General features: G+C 41.4%; 1 protein-coding gene across 2 annotated transcripts in view; it reads left to right on the plus strand.

Annotated features, from left to right (window-relative positions):
• LOC142579272 (WD repeat-containing protein 48) overlaps window positions 1-20,279 on the plus strand; it is a 71,249-nt gene that overhangs the window by 11,573 nt on the left and 39,397 nt on the right. For both annotated transcript variants that reach the window (XM_075689310.1, XM_075689309.1), the window contains exons 6-8: window positions 7,778-7,968; window positions 15,294-15,398; window positions 15,996-16,115. In XM_075689310.1, coding sequence (XP_075545425.1) covers window positions 7,778-7,968; window positions 15,294-15,398; window positions 15,996-16,115 — 416 coding nt within the window. The remainder of the gene's footprint in view (window positions 1-7,777; window positions 7,969-15,293; window positions 15,399-15,995; window positions 16,116-20,279) is intronic.

Here is a 20,279-nt window from a genome sequence, read left to right on the forward strand (position 1 = left end):
AAAGGTTCTCTGTCTTTCATCCCCCCCCCCCCCCATTGACTACTTTTGCTTTTTAGCTGTTCAGCAATCTTTAGAGTTTGTTCTGCAGTGCTTGTAACTCGTACATTGTCTCACAGGCTTGAACTTTCTATGGTTCAGTAGTACATGTTACATGTTTTCTGCACTGTGATGCTGTCCTGTAGCACACCTGACAAAGCAGGGTACGGCAAATAGTAAAACATTTTGATCATTTTGCCTACAGTGCGACCAGTAAAGCAGTATAAGAGATATGGTGTTGTCATCAAAAATTTGTCATTAAAGATATCCTGATGAGGTCGTAATGTATGTGATCTGAGCGTCAAATGAATGGGGCAAAAAATATAACCAAAAGGAAGACAAAAGATGCACTTTTTTTTTTCATGTCTTTTGCACTGTTTTACCATCCTGAATGTCAAATAAAATAATCCAAGCTTTCATTCTGGCTAACTTTATGTGACCTGAAGCTGTTTGACAAATGAGAACATTTTTCCTTTTTAGAGTTAGCAATGCATGCTGGGTGGCAAAACCATTTTTAATGCTTCACTGATAGCCACACAATTATTCTTTCACTTGAATTGATAGTTCACTTTAGAATAATGTTTTCTAATGTCGTAGAACAAATGAGTTGTCTACATAACGGCCAATGTTTTCCAACTTAATTCCTATCACATTTCTTGAAGAGAGCTGTTACTTGTACTGTCTGTTAAACGTTTGCACAATGCTTGTAACTGTAAGGTCAACAGCATACCTTAAATGCTGTATTTGGAAACTGTCTTTAGTGATACTGCAAATATAAGAGGTAATTCAAACATACACACGTATGCACGTCCAGAGCATTAACAGAAAGAATACAATGAAACAGCGCAAACATTACAGAAGAATGGCCTTTAGAAGTCATGTCAAAAGAAAGATCAGGTGTTGTCAATGCACATAAGTTCTTGAAATTTAGCTAGAGCAGTTTCAGTGGCGGTGTGATTTATTTATTCCAGTGAAGCTGTATATGACTAGGGTTCCATGCATTCTTGTTCTCCGTGAACAAAAACTGTCGTCATCAATGGCTCATGCCCCTGTAAGCAAGCAAAAAGTGCAATTACTCATAGTCTCGTAAAGTTCATGGCTACTCTCTTTGCATGAATTAGCTGCGATGACACTACCCCTGTTGTCGTTGGCGGTAATTTCAACATGGATGTGTTAGTACCAAAAAGGGAGCGGTTTATGCATTCCCTGTTGCAAACGTATCCTTTGCGATGCCACACTGATCAGGCCCAACCAACCACCCAGTGGCGTACGTGCATCGATTTGACATTATCGAAGAATGTGATTGCAGTTGCAAGTGAAATAATGACCACCGATCAAGACAATAAATGAGTGTGCATACCTTTTATCACTATGACCACTCATCAAGACAGTGAGTTTGTAGCTTCGTTCAAAATTGTGTGTCACCTCCGTGTCCTGTGCTAAACAGCTTCGCTGGTCTACCACCTTCACAAAGTGGAATGGCTCATGATTTTTATTTATATAGTTATTTATTTACTTGCAGGGCCCTCAGGGTATACTTACGCTACAGAGGGGAGGGCCATACATAGTAAAACGAAACAAAAAAAAGTTGCAGAAAGAAAAAAAGCCTAATACGGAGCAGGTTACACATTTAAAGCAAAAAGGACACAAGAAATAATTATTTGTAGAGTATGTTTGCAGCAGGCTTGATAGCACATTTTTAAAAGCACTTGGATCAGTTATGTTTGTTATGGAAATGGGTAAGTAATTCCAGTCCCTTGCTGTTCGGGAACAAATTATTGTGAGCATGCAGTCATGGAAAAATTGATATGCTAACATTATGGGGATGATCAAGCTGTTGTGAGTGAAATTGTGCTGGGAGTATAAGTAAAAAGGAGCAGGGTTGTGGAAATGCACTTTATGAAAAAGACGTGTGACTGTTTTCTACGAATAGCTTGGGAGGGAAGACTTAGAGTAGTTTTCATTTCTGTGATTCTAGCACTGCAGTGGTAGTAAGCTGAAATTAAACAAGTGGATTGATTTTGTACTGCCTCAATATTAGTGTAATGTTATGAGAGTCCCATACAGGCTAGGCATATTCTAGCTCAGACCGAATGTAGGTAGTATAAAGTAACAATTTTCGTGACAGTGGGGCAAGGTAGAAGTTTATTTTCAAGTAGCCTAAGGTTTGGTTCGCTTTGCCTACTAAGTGATCGGTATTGTGAAATCAGGTGAGAGATAACATACCAACTAGTTCCGTGCATTGTTTTGTATTTATTAGTATTTAATGCCATGTGCCATATGCGGCAACACTCAGTCTTGTTATCTAGATCATTCTGAAGTAGTGTCACGTCCAAATCGTTACTTATGTTCCAGTTAATAACACTAATCTACGAACAAACAAAGTCAGGGAGAAATGTTATTAGGCAAGTAGAAAAAGGAAGCCAAGGATTGATCCTTGAGGTACACCAGAGCTGACTGGAGCTGGAGGAGAGCCGGAGTTAGCTGTAACATACTGGACACGGCACGAAAGCAATTTACTGAACCAATGAAGTACTTGTGGGTCAACATTTAATGCGTTCAGTTTATGTAACAACAAAGAAGGATTAACTTTATCAAAAGCCCTTGAAAAAAAATCTTACAATATACAATCCACAATAAAGCCAAAGTCAATATACACATTTAAATCATTTGGGAAAGTTATAAGTTTATTTTTGCGCAAGAAAAGCTTGCAGAAGCCATGTTGGGATGTCTAGAAAGAACTGCTATCCTCTGAAAAATTGACAAAAGGTGTAAAAATAGCATGCTGAAAAATATTTCATGAAACTGACGTAAGAGAAATACATAGGTCAGAAGTTTAATGGGTTACTTCTTTGTACTGATTTGAAAACTGGCACAATTTTACCATGGGTAAAGACCCCGAGTCATACGAGCATAAAAATATACACACTAAAATAACTGAGCAGCACTCCTTTGTGTTTTTTAGGAAGTTCGTGTTAATATTATCAACCCCACAAATGGAACTTTGTTTTAGTTTGTCTATTAGTATTGTGATTCCAACCAAATCAAAACTGTCAGATCAATGGGAAAGTCGAACTGTGGAAGCTTAGCTATGTCATAATGTGTTGTAGATAAAACTTGCTGAACAAGAGCGCCATTCAATACAGAGGGACAGTGTGTGTTGACACCAGATCACCAGGTGGATAGGATCAAGCTTACTTGTGGTCACTGTGGTTTAGTTTTTGTATACCACATTCCAAAAGCTTTTAGGATTAGTTTTTTGCATGTTTCAAAGTGTAGTGTGGAAAATTGAAAATTTGCTACATTTCAAAGCGGAAGAGTACGTTGAAGCAACTGTTTTGCATGGTAACCAATAAAAAAACATTTCAAATTAAATTGTAATTTTTTGTTAAATATATAAATATTGGCAAATGGTAACCTAAGCTTTAGGCAGGAATCCCTAGTTTTTCTTTTATTTAAGCTTACATTTGTAAGGAATGCTGGTGGTAATGTATGCATCTGTCACTATTGTAGCAATAGTGACTTTATTCCACCAACCATTTGTTCTTAAAACTATTAGCCTTAAGTTTATAAAAATAATTCTTTGTTCCAGTATTGTTCAGGTCACCACCACAAATGAAGCTGAACAAGATGGCATTAACAGAAGCAACAGATGTTTTCAAACAGTGCAGAAACTGCACAATATATTCATCAAGAAGCTGATAACAGCTAGAACAAGATGTCGCTTTTAAGTTTCTTTAACTGAAATTGATGGCCCAGCCTTGTTCTGAAGAACAGGCTCACTATTTTACACACAAGTTACTTTGTAACTGAGTGACTGGACAATTTAGATGAGTATATTAAAATGGAAGAGTGAAGATACTATCACATGTTTTTCTTGCGTATGTGATCTCGTTGAGGTGAAAGTATTTTAATGCCATAACAAGAGATCTTAAGTGGTTGTTAAATGTTCTTGGTAGCACACAGAACAGATCAGATACACAGGCCATGGATTTTCAAAAGTTTGTACTTGTAGCAGCAGCTGTGAAAAAGCAACTGTAAAAAATCAGGGACAATAATTTCTAGATAAAAACTGTCGAACCTGTGGGTATATGTAGCTGTGGATTAATTTATCTTGAATATGCAACGTTTGTTGCCACTCCAGGACATCAGGTATAATTGGCAGTGCGTGCCTACTTTCCTCATGCTGATAACAGTTGACGCATCTGAGCTTACGACTTTTGCATTTCACATGATAATGGTATCCCACAGTGCACATAATGATTCAGTTTTGGGACACCTCCTTTCCAAGTGTACATATTTAACACACCTTGCACTTCAAGGAATGTAAGTATCGTCATGGAAAGGACCCTCGATCAAGGAAAGGTTGACATATCTGCACCCTATAATTTTTGTAACACGAAGCCGATACCGCCATGTTTTATATACATCTGTTCAGAGGATGTTGTTCCGCTTGGTGATCCTTGGTACCATCACATCATCTTCCACATCCTGTTTGAACCCAATAATTTTTATTACTTGCTGCTTTTGTCTGAGTTTTTCTACATTCATCCTTTTGCTTAACAATGTCTTTTTCAAGAATAAGTGCTCCACATTTCTTGAGGCCGTCTTTCATGGCATAAATTACCATTGTTCCTGCAGTTCCCTTAACCCCGTGTCTGGGAACTACTTCTGCTATTATCACTCTTGCCATTTGTTTCTTTTATAGGACATAGGATTGGACTACAACAGTGCATCTCATTCTTCTACTTCTCTCTTCATTTTGTTCTTCTGTCTTGGTGTTTTTACCTTACTGAGGCACATATCTCGCATTGGTAACTGCTAGATAGTTAGGAACTTAGCCTGCTTGCAGTCCAATTTTCAAGCACTCTGAAACACAACCTGTTTCAGCTTCGCGCATCCACTCTGAATTTCGATATTAATACTTCTAGCTTTTCCAATACCCTTTCTATTTTGATTTCTTATTGAAATAGTTCTATTTTGTGTTCTAATACCGGATGCATGAGGTATTTGAGAGCATGGCTTTCAAGCAGCGTAGGAACGAACATGCTCATTGTATAGTTAAGCTCCTGTCTAGTTGGTTAACTTCATATTCGCTCCACTCTCACCTGTATAGCATGTTTGTTTAATCGTGCCAGCTTCTATTTTCATACAGATGAAAATGCATACTCTCCTAGTAGCCTTACCTACTGGTCACAATGACTGGAAGATCACCACCTTCCTGAATTTGACAAGATCCTTTGTTTTCAAGGTTAAGAAAGAGCTCATGACTTCTAATGGTGATGTAGCAATGCTGTGGCAAAAACAAAAAGCATTTCCAACGATCAGACATCATCCTGGTGGTTGAGTTTGTCCAGGAGGTGCAAGCCATTGTTAGTAACAAACCTAGAAAGTTAGTGTTGGCCATTGCCAAGAAGCTCCAGGTGATGGTATCAATAATTAGGCTTTCTGTGCATGTGGACATCAGATACTAGCCTTACGGGATGAACTTGCATCCTCCCATACTGCCTGGGCAACCCTAGAGTGGCTAGCTGTGAAATTCTATGACCGCATTATACCCCTCACGGCCTCCCATTTACCAGTTACCCAGTAGACAACCCAGTTTGGAGCATCACTGATAGGGGCACGTACTAGCAAACAGCCCCGCAATATGAAAAACTCCTCAAATGCTGCTGTAGCAGAATAAATAACATTAACTTGCATCACCTGATTGGTGCACGCAGTCACTTTCGAAGCGGCCATTCAGTCAGCTACTTTGGTGCTTTTAGTGTACAACAGTCTACAACATTTGGTGTAAATAGTACATATTAATTTTCTGTGAAAAATCATTGGTTTGTCCAAAAATCATCATTATGTTCTCAAATACCTGCGTATTGCATACCCAGTATTCTCTTTGCTAACGCTGCTGTTCCTGACATCAGTGATTGCAGAACCTGTTATCGTGTCCTCTTACATCTTCACTGCCATGCTGAATCTTCGACGTATACTTGGTTGCCGTGTTTCACCAAGATTTTTTGTGGAGCTCTTATCTGCTTTATCACTGTGGTTCTTGCTTGCCTTATGTCTAGATCTCTGTCTTGCTGGTGCGATGCCTCTATATTATTCTGCCGTACCGGAAACTCCTCACTTGGGTTGCTCAAATTTACTGCTTGTGAAGTGGTTATCATATTTGCTGAGGAGCTGATCGTGGTCCAATTTTGCTGACTTTGTATCTGAAACACCTGATACTGCATCTCATTCATCTTCAGGGACTGCCTTGTCTCTCTGGTCCTTGAAGTGGTTTGCGCTTTCTTCATTTGGGTCTTGTTGCCTTTCCTTATCACCTCCTCCCTCATTATTTTCTTATCTCGGGTTGCGCATTTTTCTTTATTTCATTTCATTGTGGTATCTCTCTTTCCCTGCCTTGCCCTGGATACTGGCCCCCTCCCCACTACGCTGACTCCACTGCCTCACTTTGGGTGAGAACCACCGAGGACTTCACTTTTCGGCTTTATGTTACTGCATCCTTAAGTTAGGCAGTTAATTGCTGCCTTAATCTTCACTGTATATGTAATGTTTGCTGCTTGCCTGTGAAGTCCTTTTCTTTTTTCCTTTTTTTTTACCCAAGCAATCACAGCTCTTTTTGTGCATTGCATTTTTGCACGACTTTCACTAAAACATAACTCTAAGAGACTTGTGAAGATGTTTTATTGGATTGCTCATTTTTAAAAGAAAGATGATGCGCATATTCAAGAGGCTGTGCAAGTGCCTGTGTGTGAACAATAGTAGCCTACCAAATTGGTAGTAGAGCAGTCCTCCACATTGCAGAGGGCCGCTGGATTACAGCTGATCAGAAAAATTAAATTTTGCAAAATCGAATTCAGGAGGCATGTCACAGTGTCTGTACTTCTTTGAAGTAACTTTTACTTGCATGAGACTGAAGGTCAGTGTGTGATGCACAACTGTTTGTCGTAAGACGCAATGCATAATCAAGTGACACCTTTGGGTTGTGTTCATGAAAGGCTTGAAATTGCAGAAAGCAAAACAGGACCTGTTGCAGTAGCTCAGTGGCCATGCCATCGCACCACACGGTTCTAGGTTGCAGGTTCAGTCTCTGTGGCGGTGGCCACATTTGGATGGGGACAGAATACAAAAACGCTTATGTACTTAAATTTAAGTGCATGTTAAATAACCAGAGATAGCCAAAATTAATCTCGAGTCCGCCACTACGACGGGCTTCATAATCAGATAGAGGTTCTTGCCCGTAAAATCCGAGAATTTAATTTTAAATTAAGAAATGAATCTGTGGTGTGCAGTGCGTGTCCACTTGCGCATAAAGTGTCTAGTTTCACATTTCAGTCCTTTGCAACTGCAATGTTACTGCATCATTAATGCAAAGCCACGCAGCCCTGTTCAAAACCATCTTGGGCCATGTCATCTATCAACTTTGGGCATCCTTCCACTTTTGCACAATGCAACATTCTGCGTGACACCTCTCTAGAGTGACAGGCATTCTCTTGATGCCTTTGAAATCTATGTAACAATAAAGGAATGCCAGTGGAAGCTCACGTCCGCTCGTATTTTCTTAGTCAGTTACAATGCAACAAAAGTGATGTCCTTAAGAGTGGTTGTACGAGAACATTGCCCTTCGTCACTTGTGCTTGTCACTTGTGTCATTGCCCTCATGTCTGTCGTTTGTTCTATTTGTGGCTGGCCTCTGATTTTGTCTTTGCCTGTTGCATCTTCTGCTTCATTGGTGCAGCATCTTCACTGACAGACAATAAGGACAGCATCTACAGCCTGGCAATGAATCCACCAGGCACGGTGATTGTTTCGGGATCCACCGAGAAAGTGATCCGTGTTTGGGACCCCAGGACATGCCAGAAGATGCCGAAGCTCAAGGGTCATACAGACAATGTCAAAGCGCTTGTTCTCAACCGGGAGGGCACTCAGGTATGGGAACTGTTGTCTCTCTTTCTTCTTTTCGCTGCAACCTTATCTGCAATTGGTGGTAACGTTGAAATGTTCTAAAAACATTCTTCTAATTTATTTATTTATTTATTGCATGGAGTGTTGTTATAGTAATACGATTACTCATACTGGGAGTGTGTATAGTGTTTGCCTCAAACTCTTCTCACTACTTGAACTTAATTAGATCAAGGTTGTTTAACATTGAGGAATTTGACTTTTCCCCCTGAGCTTATAGATCCAGCCACTTCATTCACATTGTGAGATACGCTGATCTTAAATAGATGCTGCAGGTGGATTTCACAGAAAAACATGGTGATCATCTCGGATTTGAGAGAGGCATGCAGCCTTTACCTACAGGGTAGAATAACCGCCATGAGCCAATGGCTCATAGGGAGTTCATTCACGCACCACTGCTGGATCGTGTAGTGCCCAGGTCACGAGGGCCTGGAGGGTAACGGGAGATCTCCCAAGTTCTTACCAACCAGGCGATGCGGCGGACCCACACAGTGCCTCCGGAGGTCCAACCGCAAATCATTATAGGACAATCACTTGAGATCCTTGCTCACCAACGAATTGCGTAACAAACCTTTGTGCCCTCTCACAAACATCTGGATGGGAGAGACGCACATGATTGGAGAAAGAAAGGTTCAAACAGGAGTGTTTCCACGCCTGCACAGAATGAGTGCCATGTTTCCAGCCAGATACCCACGGCCGGGATGGCCCTGGTGTGGACAGAGCTTTACACTCATCCACACATTGGGATGCACTAAACTCCAGCCAGAATTACGTCCCATGCAAGAACTCGCAACACACACCACACCAACAGAGCAGTGGTACACACTCCTGTCTTGCTCGGATCTGGAGGGCCCATTGGCCCTAATGCACCAGGTCAGGTGGACATCGGAGGCTAGCGGCACCTTTAACTGAGGGCCCGACCATTTCTCCTGGACTACCTCAAGCTAGCAATAAAGCTTTTACTACTACTACTTGTCTCATCTCACCTCCACCAAAATGTGAGATCCTTATCTAGTCACCATTTCCAAAACAAACTCTACTTATCGCATTTATAAGCCAAATGGGACATTAACCCTTTCAGGGTCAATGACGTAAATATACGGTGCTGCGAACAAGTCCAAAATGGTTGACGCCGTATATTTACGGCGCTGTCTGTACGTTTAAAAAGCGCACCAATTTCCTATTTGTTTTTTTCCTGGCATGTGCTGCCACTATGTGGGAATACAGGGAATTTTTTTTCTTGCGCCTCCCTCTCGGTTTTTGTTGCATGGTTTGTTTTAGAGCTAGTTTGCTCCAGCCTGTCTATATACTGCCGCTCACACATGGGCGCGCGGGCGGGCAGCGGTTTGGGTTTTGTTTCGCGGGCGGTTTCAGCTTCTTGCACTCGCAAAACTGATGGCTATCTCGATACTAATCGCTCAAAGGGCGGCCGCCTGTTTCTCGCTCGTTTAGTGCTCACAGGGGTGAGCATAGGAAGGATGCCGCCGCACATGTGTTTCGTTTTCTTTTCTTTTTTGGGGGAGACTCGCGATATATAATTGCCTTTGAGTGGCGATAAGAGGAAGATTAGCGGAAGTTTGTCCCACATTTTGCTTTTCTGACGGGCACACAACCACATAGTTGTCTTGGGCGCACTCACCTATGCAGTTCGATTAGGCTATGGATGCAAATATTAGTGTAAGAGCAGGAACATTTGAGACTTGCGATATATTCTCGTTTGCACACATTCTAAGCTTTGAACTAAACAATGCTTCAAATTTTTTATTCTTGTAAGTTTATTTTCTTTTTCTGTTGTTGTTATTCGTGAATAAAGAGTACATATATATACCAATGCAAAATATTTTTTTCTCGCTTTACGGTCACCCTAAAAAATTTACGGTAAGTTTTTTTCGAAATGAGTCCCTCAGGAAACTTGGAATCTGCAGTAAAAAAAATCTACCCTGGGCGGTCGCGTAAGGCGAAAGAAATTGATCCTGAAAGGGTTTATTTATTTATTTATTTATTTATTTATTTATTACAAATACTTTCAGAGCCCGAGGGCATTACAGGAAAGAGTGGTATAATACATATACAAGTGCGCAATAATACAATTTATGAAAATACAAGTTAACAAAATAAGTAATCTTCAATGGCACTTCTGAACTTAGTGTTGATAATGGCAGTGATGGATGCAGGAAGGTGGTTCCATTCTGCGCTGGTTTTGGGAATGAAAGAATAATTATATAAGTTGGTTTGGCAAAATGGCACACCAACCTTGAACTTGTGGTTCACACGCGATGAAATGTGCATCGGTTGAAGAAAAAGATAGCTTTTTAACACTTCATTTTGATGATATATTTTGTGAAAGAGGCAGAGACGAAGAAATTTACGACGTAAAGACAGATTAGGCAGGTTTAGTGTGTTCTTCATTGGGGATACAGAAGCATAGCGGGAATAATTTGATAGAATAAACCGGGCTGCGCGATTCTGAACAGATTCAAGGTAAGCGATTAGTATGGATTGACTAGGGTCCCAGATGCTGGATGCATATTCTAGTTTTGGACGGACTAAAGATTTATAAAGAATTAATTTTAAGGAAGACGGTGCTTTGGAAAAGTTACGGCGCAGGTAGCCAAAAGTGCAGTTAGCATTGCGGGTTACTTAATCAACGTGCATGTTCCAGGATAGGTTGTTAGTAATATTAATGTCGAAATATTTGTAGGAGTTAGCAAGATTCAAGGGGGCTCCTTTAAGGTAATAACTGTAGTTTGTACTGTGAGGGTGCCAGGTTATTCTCATGGTTTTATACTTATTAACGTTTAATTACATAAGCCATTTGTCACACCATAGAGATAATTGATCAAGATCTTTTTGAATATTTAGTGAATCAAATAAATTTGTTATTTTGTTGTAAATTACGCAGTCACCTGCAAAAAACTTAATTGATGAAAAAACAATACTGTCAGGAAGATCATTTATATATACACCAGAACACCGTGAACTCAAAGCGCGCCGCCATATTGATGAGCACTGCTCGCGCCATCTATCCTAAGCGCCGCAAAGTAGCAGTTCTGGGCTGCCACGCCGGGAGATGCGACCCGGTGCAAAAGCGAAACTTGGGCTTTTTAGCTGGGTGGAAGGCGTGTTTCGCGTTTTTTCTAAGCTGTCATTTTCGCTGTTTCGATCCAATCAAACTTCAAGACCTCATGCAAGTCCGCAATGCCCACACTGAGTGCTGTGCAGACTGCAGAAGCGAATACATCGGGCAAGTACGCTATTACGTTTGTACAAACCGCGCGCTATATGCTAGAACACATGTGAGCTGTAATATCTCCGCATTTTTGGCACGTAACCTGTGAAGGAATATACAGCACTGTGTTGGTGCCATATATTATTAAAGCACGCAGGACATTGTCCTCTGCACTTTCAGTTTGGTCTTGTTTGTCATGGTCACTACTGGGTTGGCCGCGTTTGGCAACCAACTGGCGAGGTTGTTTGACTGGGCTTATAGCCTGCCTGATTAGCAGACGCCTGCCCTTCACCACCTGCACATTGAGAACAAAATATGTGTTATAGTAAGAAGGGCTGTAGTTCTTTCCCATGCCATCACTGTTACAAAGATATAAAGTCCTCTCAAAATGAAATAGAAAATACACCAGGCCAACTGTATCGTGCAATTTATCGTACAATATTCAGAACACAAGCCTACAGCACTCGAACAAGCAGCATATATGATGCTAAACCTGCACTCATTGGAAAATTTGGAACTACAGTAGTTATAATGTTAAACTACGTGTGCAGTCAAAGCCCCTATAACAGGGTGAGCATGACAGGTGCAGATGTTGTACAGTTGTTGCACAAACCATCACAGGGCACATAAAATTACCATGCCTACTTAAAGCTGCATCATCAGGGGCCCCTTTGGTACAAGACAACAACCGCACCTTCATTCCAAGAAATTAGCCCCACCAACTGCAGCTACCTTGTGTCAGACCTGTTTCGCTTGTGCGAGGCCATATCGGATTGTTGGCGCTCCCTTAGAAAAGAACAGTGAAAAAAAAAAAAACTGGCGAGAACGAGCAAAATTTTGTTACAAAATACAACAATAATTAGCCACATTATTTTCCTCACTATAAGAACGGAAAAATTTTGCGCTTTGCCCCGCATAACAGCCCGCACGCAGTTTAGAGCTCCGGAGGCTCAAATGAATTTGTTACAAATGACACCTGCAACACCAGCTCATAAAGACAGGCGCGCTGCAAGAACACCTTCGGCGACGAGCAGTCATCATTTACGTTTTTGTGGACGCGTGCTACATGACGAGCAGACTTCGGTTTACTTTCATAGCAATAACGCTCACCAGCAGGGCAACATTCTATTGCCTACAACTTGTCGTTCACGCTTAATGGTCATGCCGTGCACCAGCTGCAAGTATCGCTAACCGCAAACTCAACTGTTCAGCTGAACTGTCGAGAGCTCTGCATTACTGAAAACACGAAAAGGCTTGCCTTTTTGTAATAGCCAAGGCGAAGCACCGGCACGGGATTCTTCTCTATAGGCTTGTTGTTCAGAAAGTGCTCGGAGCAAACCTGCGTGTTACACCTATTACGTTCATAGGGCGCAAAGTTGAACATGGCACCAAAATATACACAGATCGAATACTCACTCGTGCATTTTCACTGGGTTGGTAGTTCTTCCTATTCACTGCAGCTATCCACCGGTGGCGCAGCTTGGCATTCTTCGTTGTGGATGGAAATCGGTGCAGGCTGAAAACACCGCACCGGCACGATTCCCTACGTGTGTTGTGCTCTTCGCAAACAGCGCTAAGCAACCTGCTCCTTTTGCGCTGGTTGTTATGGCATCCAAACACGATGCAATGATGCCCAGATGACTTCTTGTACTTTGGATCCGCGTGAACGGGCACATTTCCGCACTTTGGACTCCTAGAGCTAACGCTTGCCATGTCTACCGGTCGCCGGCGAACACACTTTGGCAACCCAGTACAAAATGGCACCGGTCGACCGGGCAAGCCGGGTGCGAGAGTATGCGTTCGGTTACTCTGGGTGCAAGGCTATCATATTCTGGCCTATACAAGAAACAATAAAGGGCCCAGTACAGACCCCTGTGGTACGCCGGACGTAACAGAAGAAAGGGCAGAAGAATAATCGTTAGCAGTTACATATTTAGTACGTTTTGAAAGAAAGTCTTTAATCCAGTTAAATATGTTAGTGTCGATGTTAAGTTTACTAAGCCTGAAAAGGAGTAAGTCATGAGGTACTGAAATCGAGAAAAATGCAGTCTATATCGAAACCAAGGTCAGTAGCTATAAATAGGTCATTAGTAAACGTTCGTAGTTGGGTCTCACACGAAAGCATTTTCCTAAATCCATGTTGAGAATTATTAAAAAAAGGAATTGTTCTCCAAAAATTCAATTAGCTGCAAATGTATGATGTGTTCTATCATTTTGCATCGTTTGCTAGTCAATGAGATCGGACAATAGTTATCTGCTGAATGAGCATTACCCGATTTGAAAATAGGGACCACTTTCCCCACCTTCCAGTCGCTGGGTGATGTGGAACACCGTAACGATTGTTCAAAAAGTTTTGAGAGTATGATTGCTGAGTACACTGCAGTTATCTTTAGCATCTTTGAGTTGAGTAGGTCAGCACCAGCGGAAGAGGAGATCTTCAGATTGTCAATGAGCGTGGTAACGTCAACCCAATCTATAACAATAGGGTCCAAGTTTTGGTCAGGTAAACGGGGTAATAATGCAGGAGCAGCTGTATTGAAGACCGAAACAACGGCGTTATTTAAGACTGTGCAAAACTGGCTAAGAGGAAGGATAGTGTCGTCGCTATCAGATAACTGTACGAGTCGTGTTGTTGAACCACTGACAATGCTCCAAAATTTGCGAGGGTTTGTTCGAAGTACCAATGGCAGTGTGTTGTTAAGAAAAGAATCTTTTGCACATTGAATCACACCGGTATATTCTTTATGAACTCGCTGATATGCTGCCCAATGATCAGTATTGTCAGTTCGCTTTGTGCGACGGAACATTCTTTTCTTTTTATTTGATAGGCGCTTTAACGAAGAGTTGAACCATGGTGACAAGGAATTGTAGATGATTTTCTCTTTCGGAATATATCGTTCAACGAGATGAATCTTTTCTTTATACATCGTCCAGTTTTCTTCTATGGAATGTTTGTCGAAGTTGCTGATATAGCCTTCTGTAGATAATTCTAACTCAGCTATTATTGAACTTGTATCAGCTCTGTTATAGTCCCGTATTATTCTATATTTTTTCTGTTAAAGGAACACTAAAGACAAACACGAAATCAGTTTTCCTTGAAAACTATGAATTGGTTAGGAAGTAGATTACAAGAGAAGAAAATAAGAGCTAACTTTCACTTCTCAAGTTCTTGTGCCGTAAGCTCAGTGCTGGTATATCACTATGATGTGATGAATAAAATATTTATTTTTCCTTTCTTTCTTCTTTTCAATATTTAGGCCATTTTGCTTCAGTATAAGTTTCTGAAACTTGTTAAGTTTGGGCATTGACTCAGAATACAATGTAGTCCATTCTTACAGACAAACAGTTAATGAGGCACTAGCAGGCACTGTCAAAATTCATGACATCATGGCAAGTTAGTGCGAAAACTTCAAGGCAGCTTTGCCACACGTCTTTCGTTTATGCCTCTTTATGGTTTATCAGGCTGCTTCTCATAGTAAGAGTGGCGTTTCTGGTATCCAAAAGGGTAAAATCAAATTTACTGTGCAGGTCAAATTCTTTTTCTATCTATTGCTCCTTTAAGGTGGTCACTAAGAACTACAATGTGTAAACAAGTCGGACGGGAACTAACTCGCTGGTTTTGACGTATGGATAGCCAGCAAGAGAGGTGCCAGTCTAGCCAAAAATGTAATGGATTGTTTTGGCTATGAAGCAGGTTGTTTGAATTGATAATGGTAGGAATCTCGAAATCCCACACTTACAGCTGTAGTCTTGCTGTGCCAGACAGTTTGTGTTATGGACGTCCTAAGCTTGGTTGCCCTAGTCTAAAAAATTGCCTACTGTCTTAGCAACTTGACTTGAATTTTATTTACCTGCACTTTCACTGTTCAAGCCTTGCTAATAGGCTGACCATTTTCTTTTATTTCTAAGCTTCTTTAATGCCAAATTAAACAGGTGTTTTTTGTTAGTATGACTCGTTTAACAGCAAAATGTCTAGTTTGCATTTAGGATTTTGTGATAAATGACAAATTTTCTGTTTTTTATACAACACCTATATATATACCCAACTTGGTATACTTTGCAGTGTCTTTCTGGTAGCTCAGATGGGACGATTCGGCTATGGTCGCTGGGACAGCAGAGGTGCGTGGCCACAATACGAGTTCACGACGAAGGTGTCTGGGCACTGCAGGTGAGTTGCCACTGTTTGTAATGTTTTTGGGCGATTAGCATATTCTTGTGAGCGTAGTGTGGCTGCTGCCTTATCATAAGAAGCTTCGATCATTTGTTTTGTCATTTCTGAATGTTCTTAGTATTGTTACCTTGTCCAGGTGTACTGGGCAACTTGACTGATCCATTTCCTCAAAACCTTCTAAATGAAATTTGTACTTGTACTACTTCATGAAGCTGACAGTAAGAGAAGAAAGTTTTGCGAGAGAAAGCTGCAGCCTATGCTACAGTCAGCACATTGAGAGCAGTGCAGCATTACTTTTTGAGAGTTTTACTTACATAATTACTGGCTTAAAGAGATAGCTGAAATGAAAGCACCTGCAATGTAGTTTTTCACATGGACTATGAATTAACCAGTATAAGTTCTACTTTTTATTTCCATTTTGAATCTTTCACTAATTCTGTTCTTAACTGATGTTTTCTCTGATGAATTCTGTTTAGCTTAATTTACAATCTTGACATTTCCTTTCTCCAACAGAACCTTTTCTGCAGGCAGATTTGTGTGTTTTCTGTGCTAATATTTTAGATACCGACATGGTTGCTGTACTTTCTTTGACAGGTGAATGAAAGCTTCACGACAGTGTTCTCTGGTGGCCGGGATCGCAAAATATTTATGACTGACCTGAGGAACCCCGACAATCGTGCACTTGTCTGTGAGGAGACTGCACCAGTCCTCAAGGTAATTGATGAAGTGCGAATGCATGGAACACTAAATAGAAACATTGATTACAGTAGGCTTCCATTAATTTGACTCTGGTTAATTCCTTTTTTTTTTAATTTGATCCTGACCAAAGGTTCTGGCCAGTGCCCATGTATTTGTATGTGCCAAAATGTTCGTTATTTCAATCCTAAATTGCCATTTGCCGGACAAATCAAACTTGACCAGTCAGCTTACATGTGCCTCACTCCTATGTGGTGACCCCAGTAGTGACCCGATTAGTGGCAGAATGTCTTAGGAGCTTCAGAGGACAGTGAACATACATCATCTCCAGTCGAAAACACTTTCAGCCTACCCTAGGAAGATTTTCAAGCAGTAACGGTAGCTCGCAGTGTCCAATTTCAGCATTTACTTGACAATAATGTGCGCCTTTGTGTTTTTGTTGCGACAGAAATTATATGGACACTCCAGGCGCATTTCTGCCATTGGCGTGTTGTTCCATGTAAAGTACAAGGGTGATAATACCATCACCACGCGCCATATGCTGTATGGGCGAGTGAAAGCACGTGAGAGGAGCCAACGATCGCGGCTCAATCTGGCGCACGTGAGGGAGGAAGCCGAAGAGCAAACATGCAGTGTTCTACCACGTGAAAGGCCGGGGGGGAATGGGTGGGAGGGTGGTGTTGGGCTTCGGCAGCAACTGCGTGTTTCGCGACCGGGCGTAAGGGGAACTGACGATCGTGGCTCAATCTCGTGGGCAAAAGGGAGGAAAGTGGGGAGACATCGTGGGAGAGAGGGAGGGAGGGGGCTTTTACTCCACCAGCAATACATACTTTGTGTGGCAGTATGCGGTCGCGTGCGTTGTACCCTACAAGGGATCTGCAGATGGCTCATACCCTTCCTTGTTTGTGCTGTTTTCTTGTTGCTGTTTGCGTTGAAGCGATAGACAGCATGAAGGTAACTTTGCTCACTGCCAATGCTGCACTTTCTCACTCCAGCGTTTGGACAGAGAGTGTCCGCGGTCATAGAGTGTGATGTGTTCATGTTTGCCTGTGCGCGCTGAAACCATGCTCCTTAATTCAGTTAGTAAGTGAATGTTTTTCGAGTTTGTAAGGCCGATAAAACTACTATCCTTACTTCGTATAACTGTTTACTAAGTTGCTATCGCAATCGATGCTTTGCCTTTCGGGTGAAACTGCGTATATTTTGCAATAAGATTGGCCCGAGGATTGCCTGTGCAATGAAATTGGATAAGAAAATTAAAACCACATTCGCTGCATTTGTATGCTTTTCCGCATCACATGGCTGTATTGCGGCGATGCTGACTTTAAAGTACCCTTCACCGGGCCTCATTGCAAATTTTTATTTGCATTAGAAGCTATAAAACACCATCTAAGGAGGATTCTACCGAAATAATTTTTCAAGTGGTTTATTATTGAAGGAGACAGAAGAAATTTTAACTGTCCTGTTACCATGCCGCCAGGAGGCGAGCATCACTGCCAACGGAACCAAAGGACATACCGCAGCATCAGGCCCCGCCTCCTTTTCTTTCTTCTCTTCCTTTTTTTTTTCTTCCGGTGTTGTGCCTTCTGCATTGCATGATTACTCATGGTGAGTGGCAAAACATGCACTACAAAGAGGCATTTGTGCTTTTGACCATGACTTTCTGGCTGGGCGCAGGCTTCATAAAGAGAAAAGGGCGCACGGCCTTTGGTTTGAAATTTCAGTCATTGCCACTGCTCGCAGCTTCACAATAACTTGCAAACACAATTGTCAGTGCATCATGTATATGCTACTCTTGTTTGTTTTTTTAAACAGACAAACCAGGTTATGGGCCCTTCAAAAACATGTGTGCCTAAGCCTGACTTTAGGAAATTGGCCACCATTGCACAACACATAGTAGACTCCTCCCTATTTAAATTGCTAAAATATTGGGTGCGCATTAGATTTCTGCTTTGTTTAGCAGCTTTAATATCATTTTTACATTAGTTTTCTGCTGTGGACACACAAAAAGCAGGCATGCATTAGATTCGGGATTCTTTTAGAATCGGGCAAGTACTGCCAAATGAATCAGCGGTGTATTTTGACATTCTTTCTGCATCTTGTTAATTCAACCTGCCAGATAGTTCTATCAATTTCGTCGGTTCCATCAAGGTAGAATTAGCAGATGCCTACTGTATATGCCAAGCTTGCACAACGCACATTAGGAATTGCGTAAGTAGCACAGTTTTAAAATGGGTAAAGGTTTTTAAAGAAAAGGCAAAACAAATTTGTGAACCGGTTTAAACTGGTTGTTTCTCTTAATAGTACAAGTGCACGCAAATATTTTGCCCCAAACTGCTGAAAATGATCGATCAATTTTATTCCGAGCTAAAAAATATTTTTAATGTATATATATATATGTATATATATATATGCAACATACCTGCCAACTCTCCCAATTTGTCCGGGAGACTCCCAAATTCTGACCAATCCTGATTGTATGGGCACGGCCATCAATCTCCCGAAAACTGCTCCAGTACCACCATGAAAAAAAATTTTTTAAATAAAGCACCTTCGTAACAGCCTCATCATAACTGCAATTTTGAGCTTGGTAGTATGCTGAAGTCAGATTGAAATCCAAGCCATTTGTAGGTAGGCAGTCTAGTCCTAACTCATTTCACTGCAGATTGAAACATGCGTTGAGGAGTGTGCAAGATTCAAAGAGGTCTAATATGCAAAGCATAATGACTGGTTTTTTTCATCAGTTTATCCCATACTCCTACCCCCTTGCTCAGCGAATCTCCTGAATTTATAGGTCCCAAGGTTGGCATGTATGCTACTGATAAACATTAATATAAAGTTGATAAAATCGTCAGTTTGCTTTTCTGTACCTAAATTTGTTGCCGATCTATTTTTGTCACACTGAACGGCCGCAAGATTTTCCGAATTATCGGGCAATCAGAAAAAGCAAAATTGAATGAGAAAATATCATTGTGTTGAATTTGAGAGTTGGCGACAAAAGATACGGTTTCGTGCCATGTTGTCGACGATATCTTCACATTGGCGGAACAAAGCGAAGAAAGCCACACTTTTGTGTCCACTCCACCTCCGCGGCCGAATGTCACCTGCACTGGGATGACACTATCCTGAAAGCGCTGGCAATGGGCAGTGAATGCTTCGTCTGCCTCTCGCTTCAACATGTTCCCGAAACTCGAGATTATGCAACCTCCAGCACTAAATGTGGGAGAAGACAGTGCTTTGATACCACATCATCTCAGGTCGCCCAGTATTTGCACACTTGGTAGATTACCTCTAAAACAGGGTGCATGGGCTGCGTACATGCTGAGCCATGCTGACAGCCATGCACAGCCACGGCCACACTAGAAAAAGAGACATGCGCCAATCTGGTGCATGTCTGATGCAATCTGGTGCCACTTGCCCTTCACCACCACGTCTCCTTCCGCCCTCGCTCACACTTGATCGCGCTACCGTGAGCTTGCTCCCTTTCCCTTTGCTTGTGCGGGAAGACAGCGCTCATCAAGCCACCATCCTTCTTGGCTCACCCTCACTCACTTTCACTCGCACCTAAAGCATACAGCGTGCTGAGCACTATAGGATGTTATCACACTTGGACTTTATACGGAACATGACACTGCTCCGGTCATGTGCACAATTCGAGGGGGGCATTTGGAAGCAGCCACTTCTAATTCAACCATTTGGTTATCTGCATCTGTGGAAGTTTCCATTTATTGTCTCTGTATTCCTTCATGGCAGCAGTTGAATTTTGTTATATTGACATGGTTGTGTATAAACACTCTTCATTATATGGAGGTTCAAAAAACATACATGGTGTTCTATGGACAAGTTATAAAAAGTTAGGTGCTTCATTATATCAAGGTTTAACAATATTTGTAGGAGGATATTGGTCTGTTAAAACAGGATTGTAAGTACTACTTGTGTATTTCTATGGAAATTTCAAGGAGAATCGCAATTATTTCACTATATTAATGATTTCATTTAAAGAATGTTTCATCGTCTTCATACAGAGACATTTGGCGCTGCACTAGTTTCATCTCGAGTACGAACTAACTGTGCAATGATTGTGGTGGCCTCTGGCTTCTTTGTAAAGAATTGACTTTCTTCAATTCCATTTGACTTATTTATGAAAGTTTGTTCTTTTGTTGGTAAAAAACTGTTAGACAC

Source organism: Dermacentor variabilis, chromosome 4 (assembly GCF_050947875.1).
Source record: "Dermacentor variabilis isolate Ectoservices chromosome 4, ASM5094787v1, whole genome shotgun sequence".
Classification (NCBI taxonomy): Eukaryota; Metazoa; Arthropoda; class Arachnida; order Ixodida; family Ixodidae; genus Dermacentor; species Dermacentor variabilis.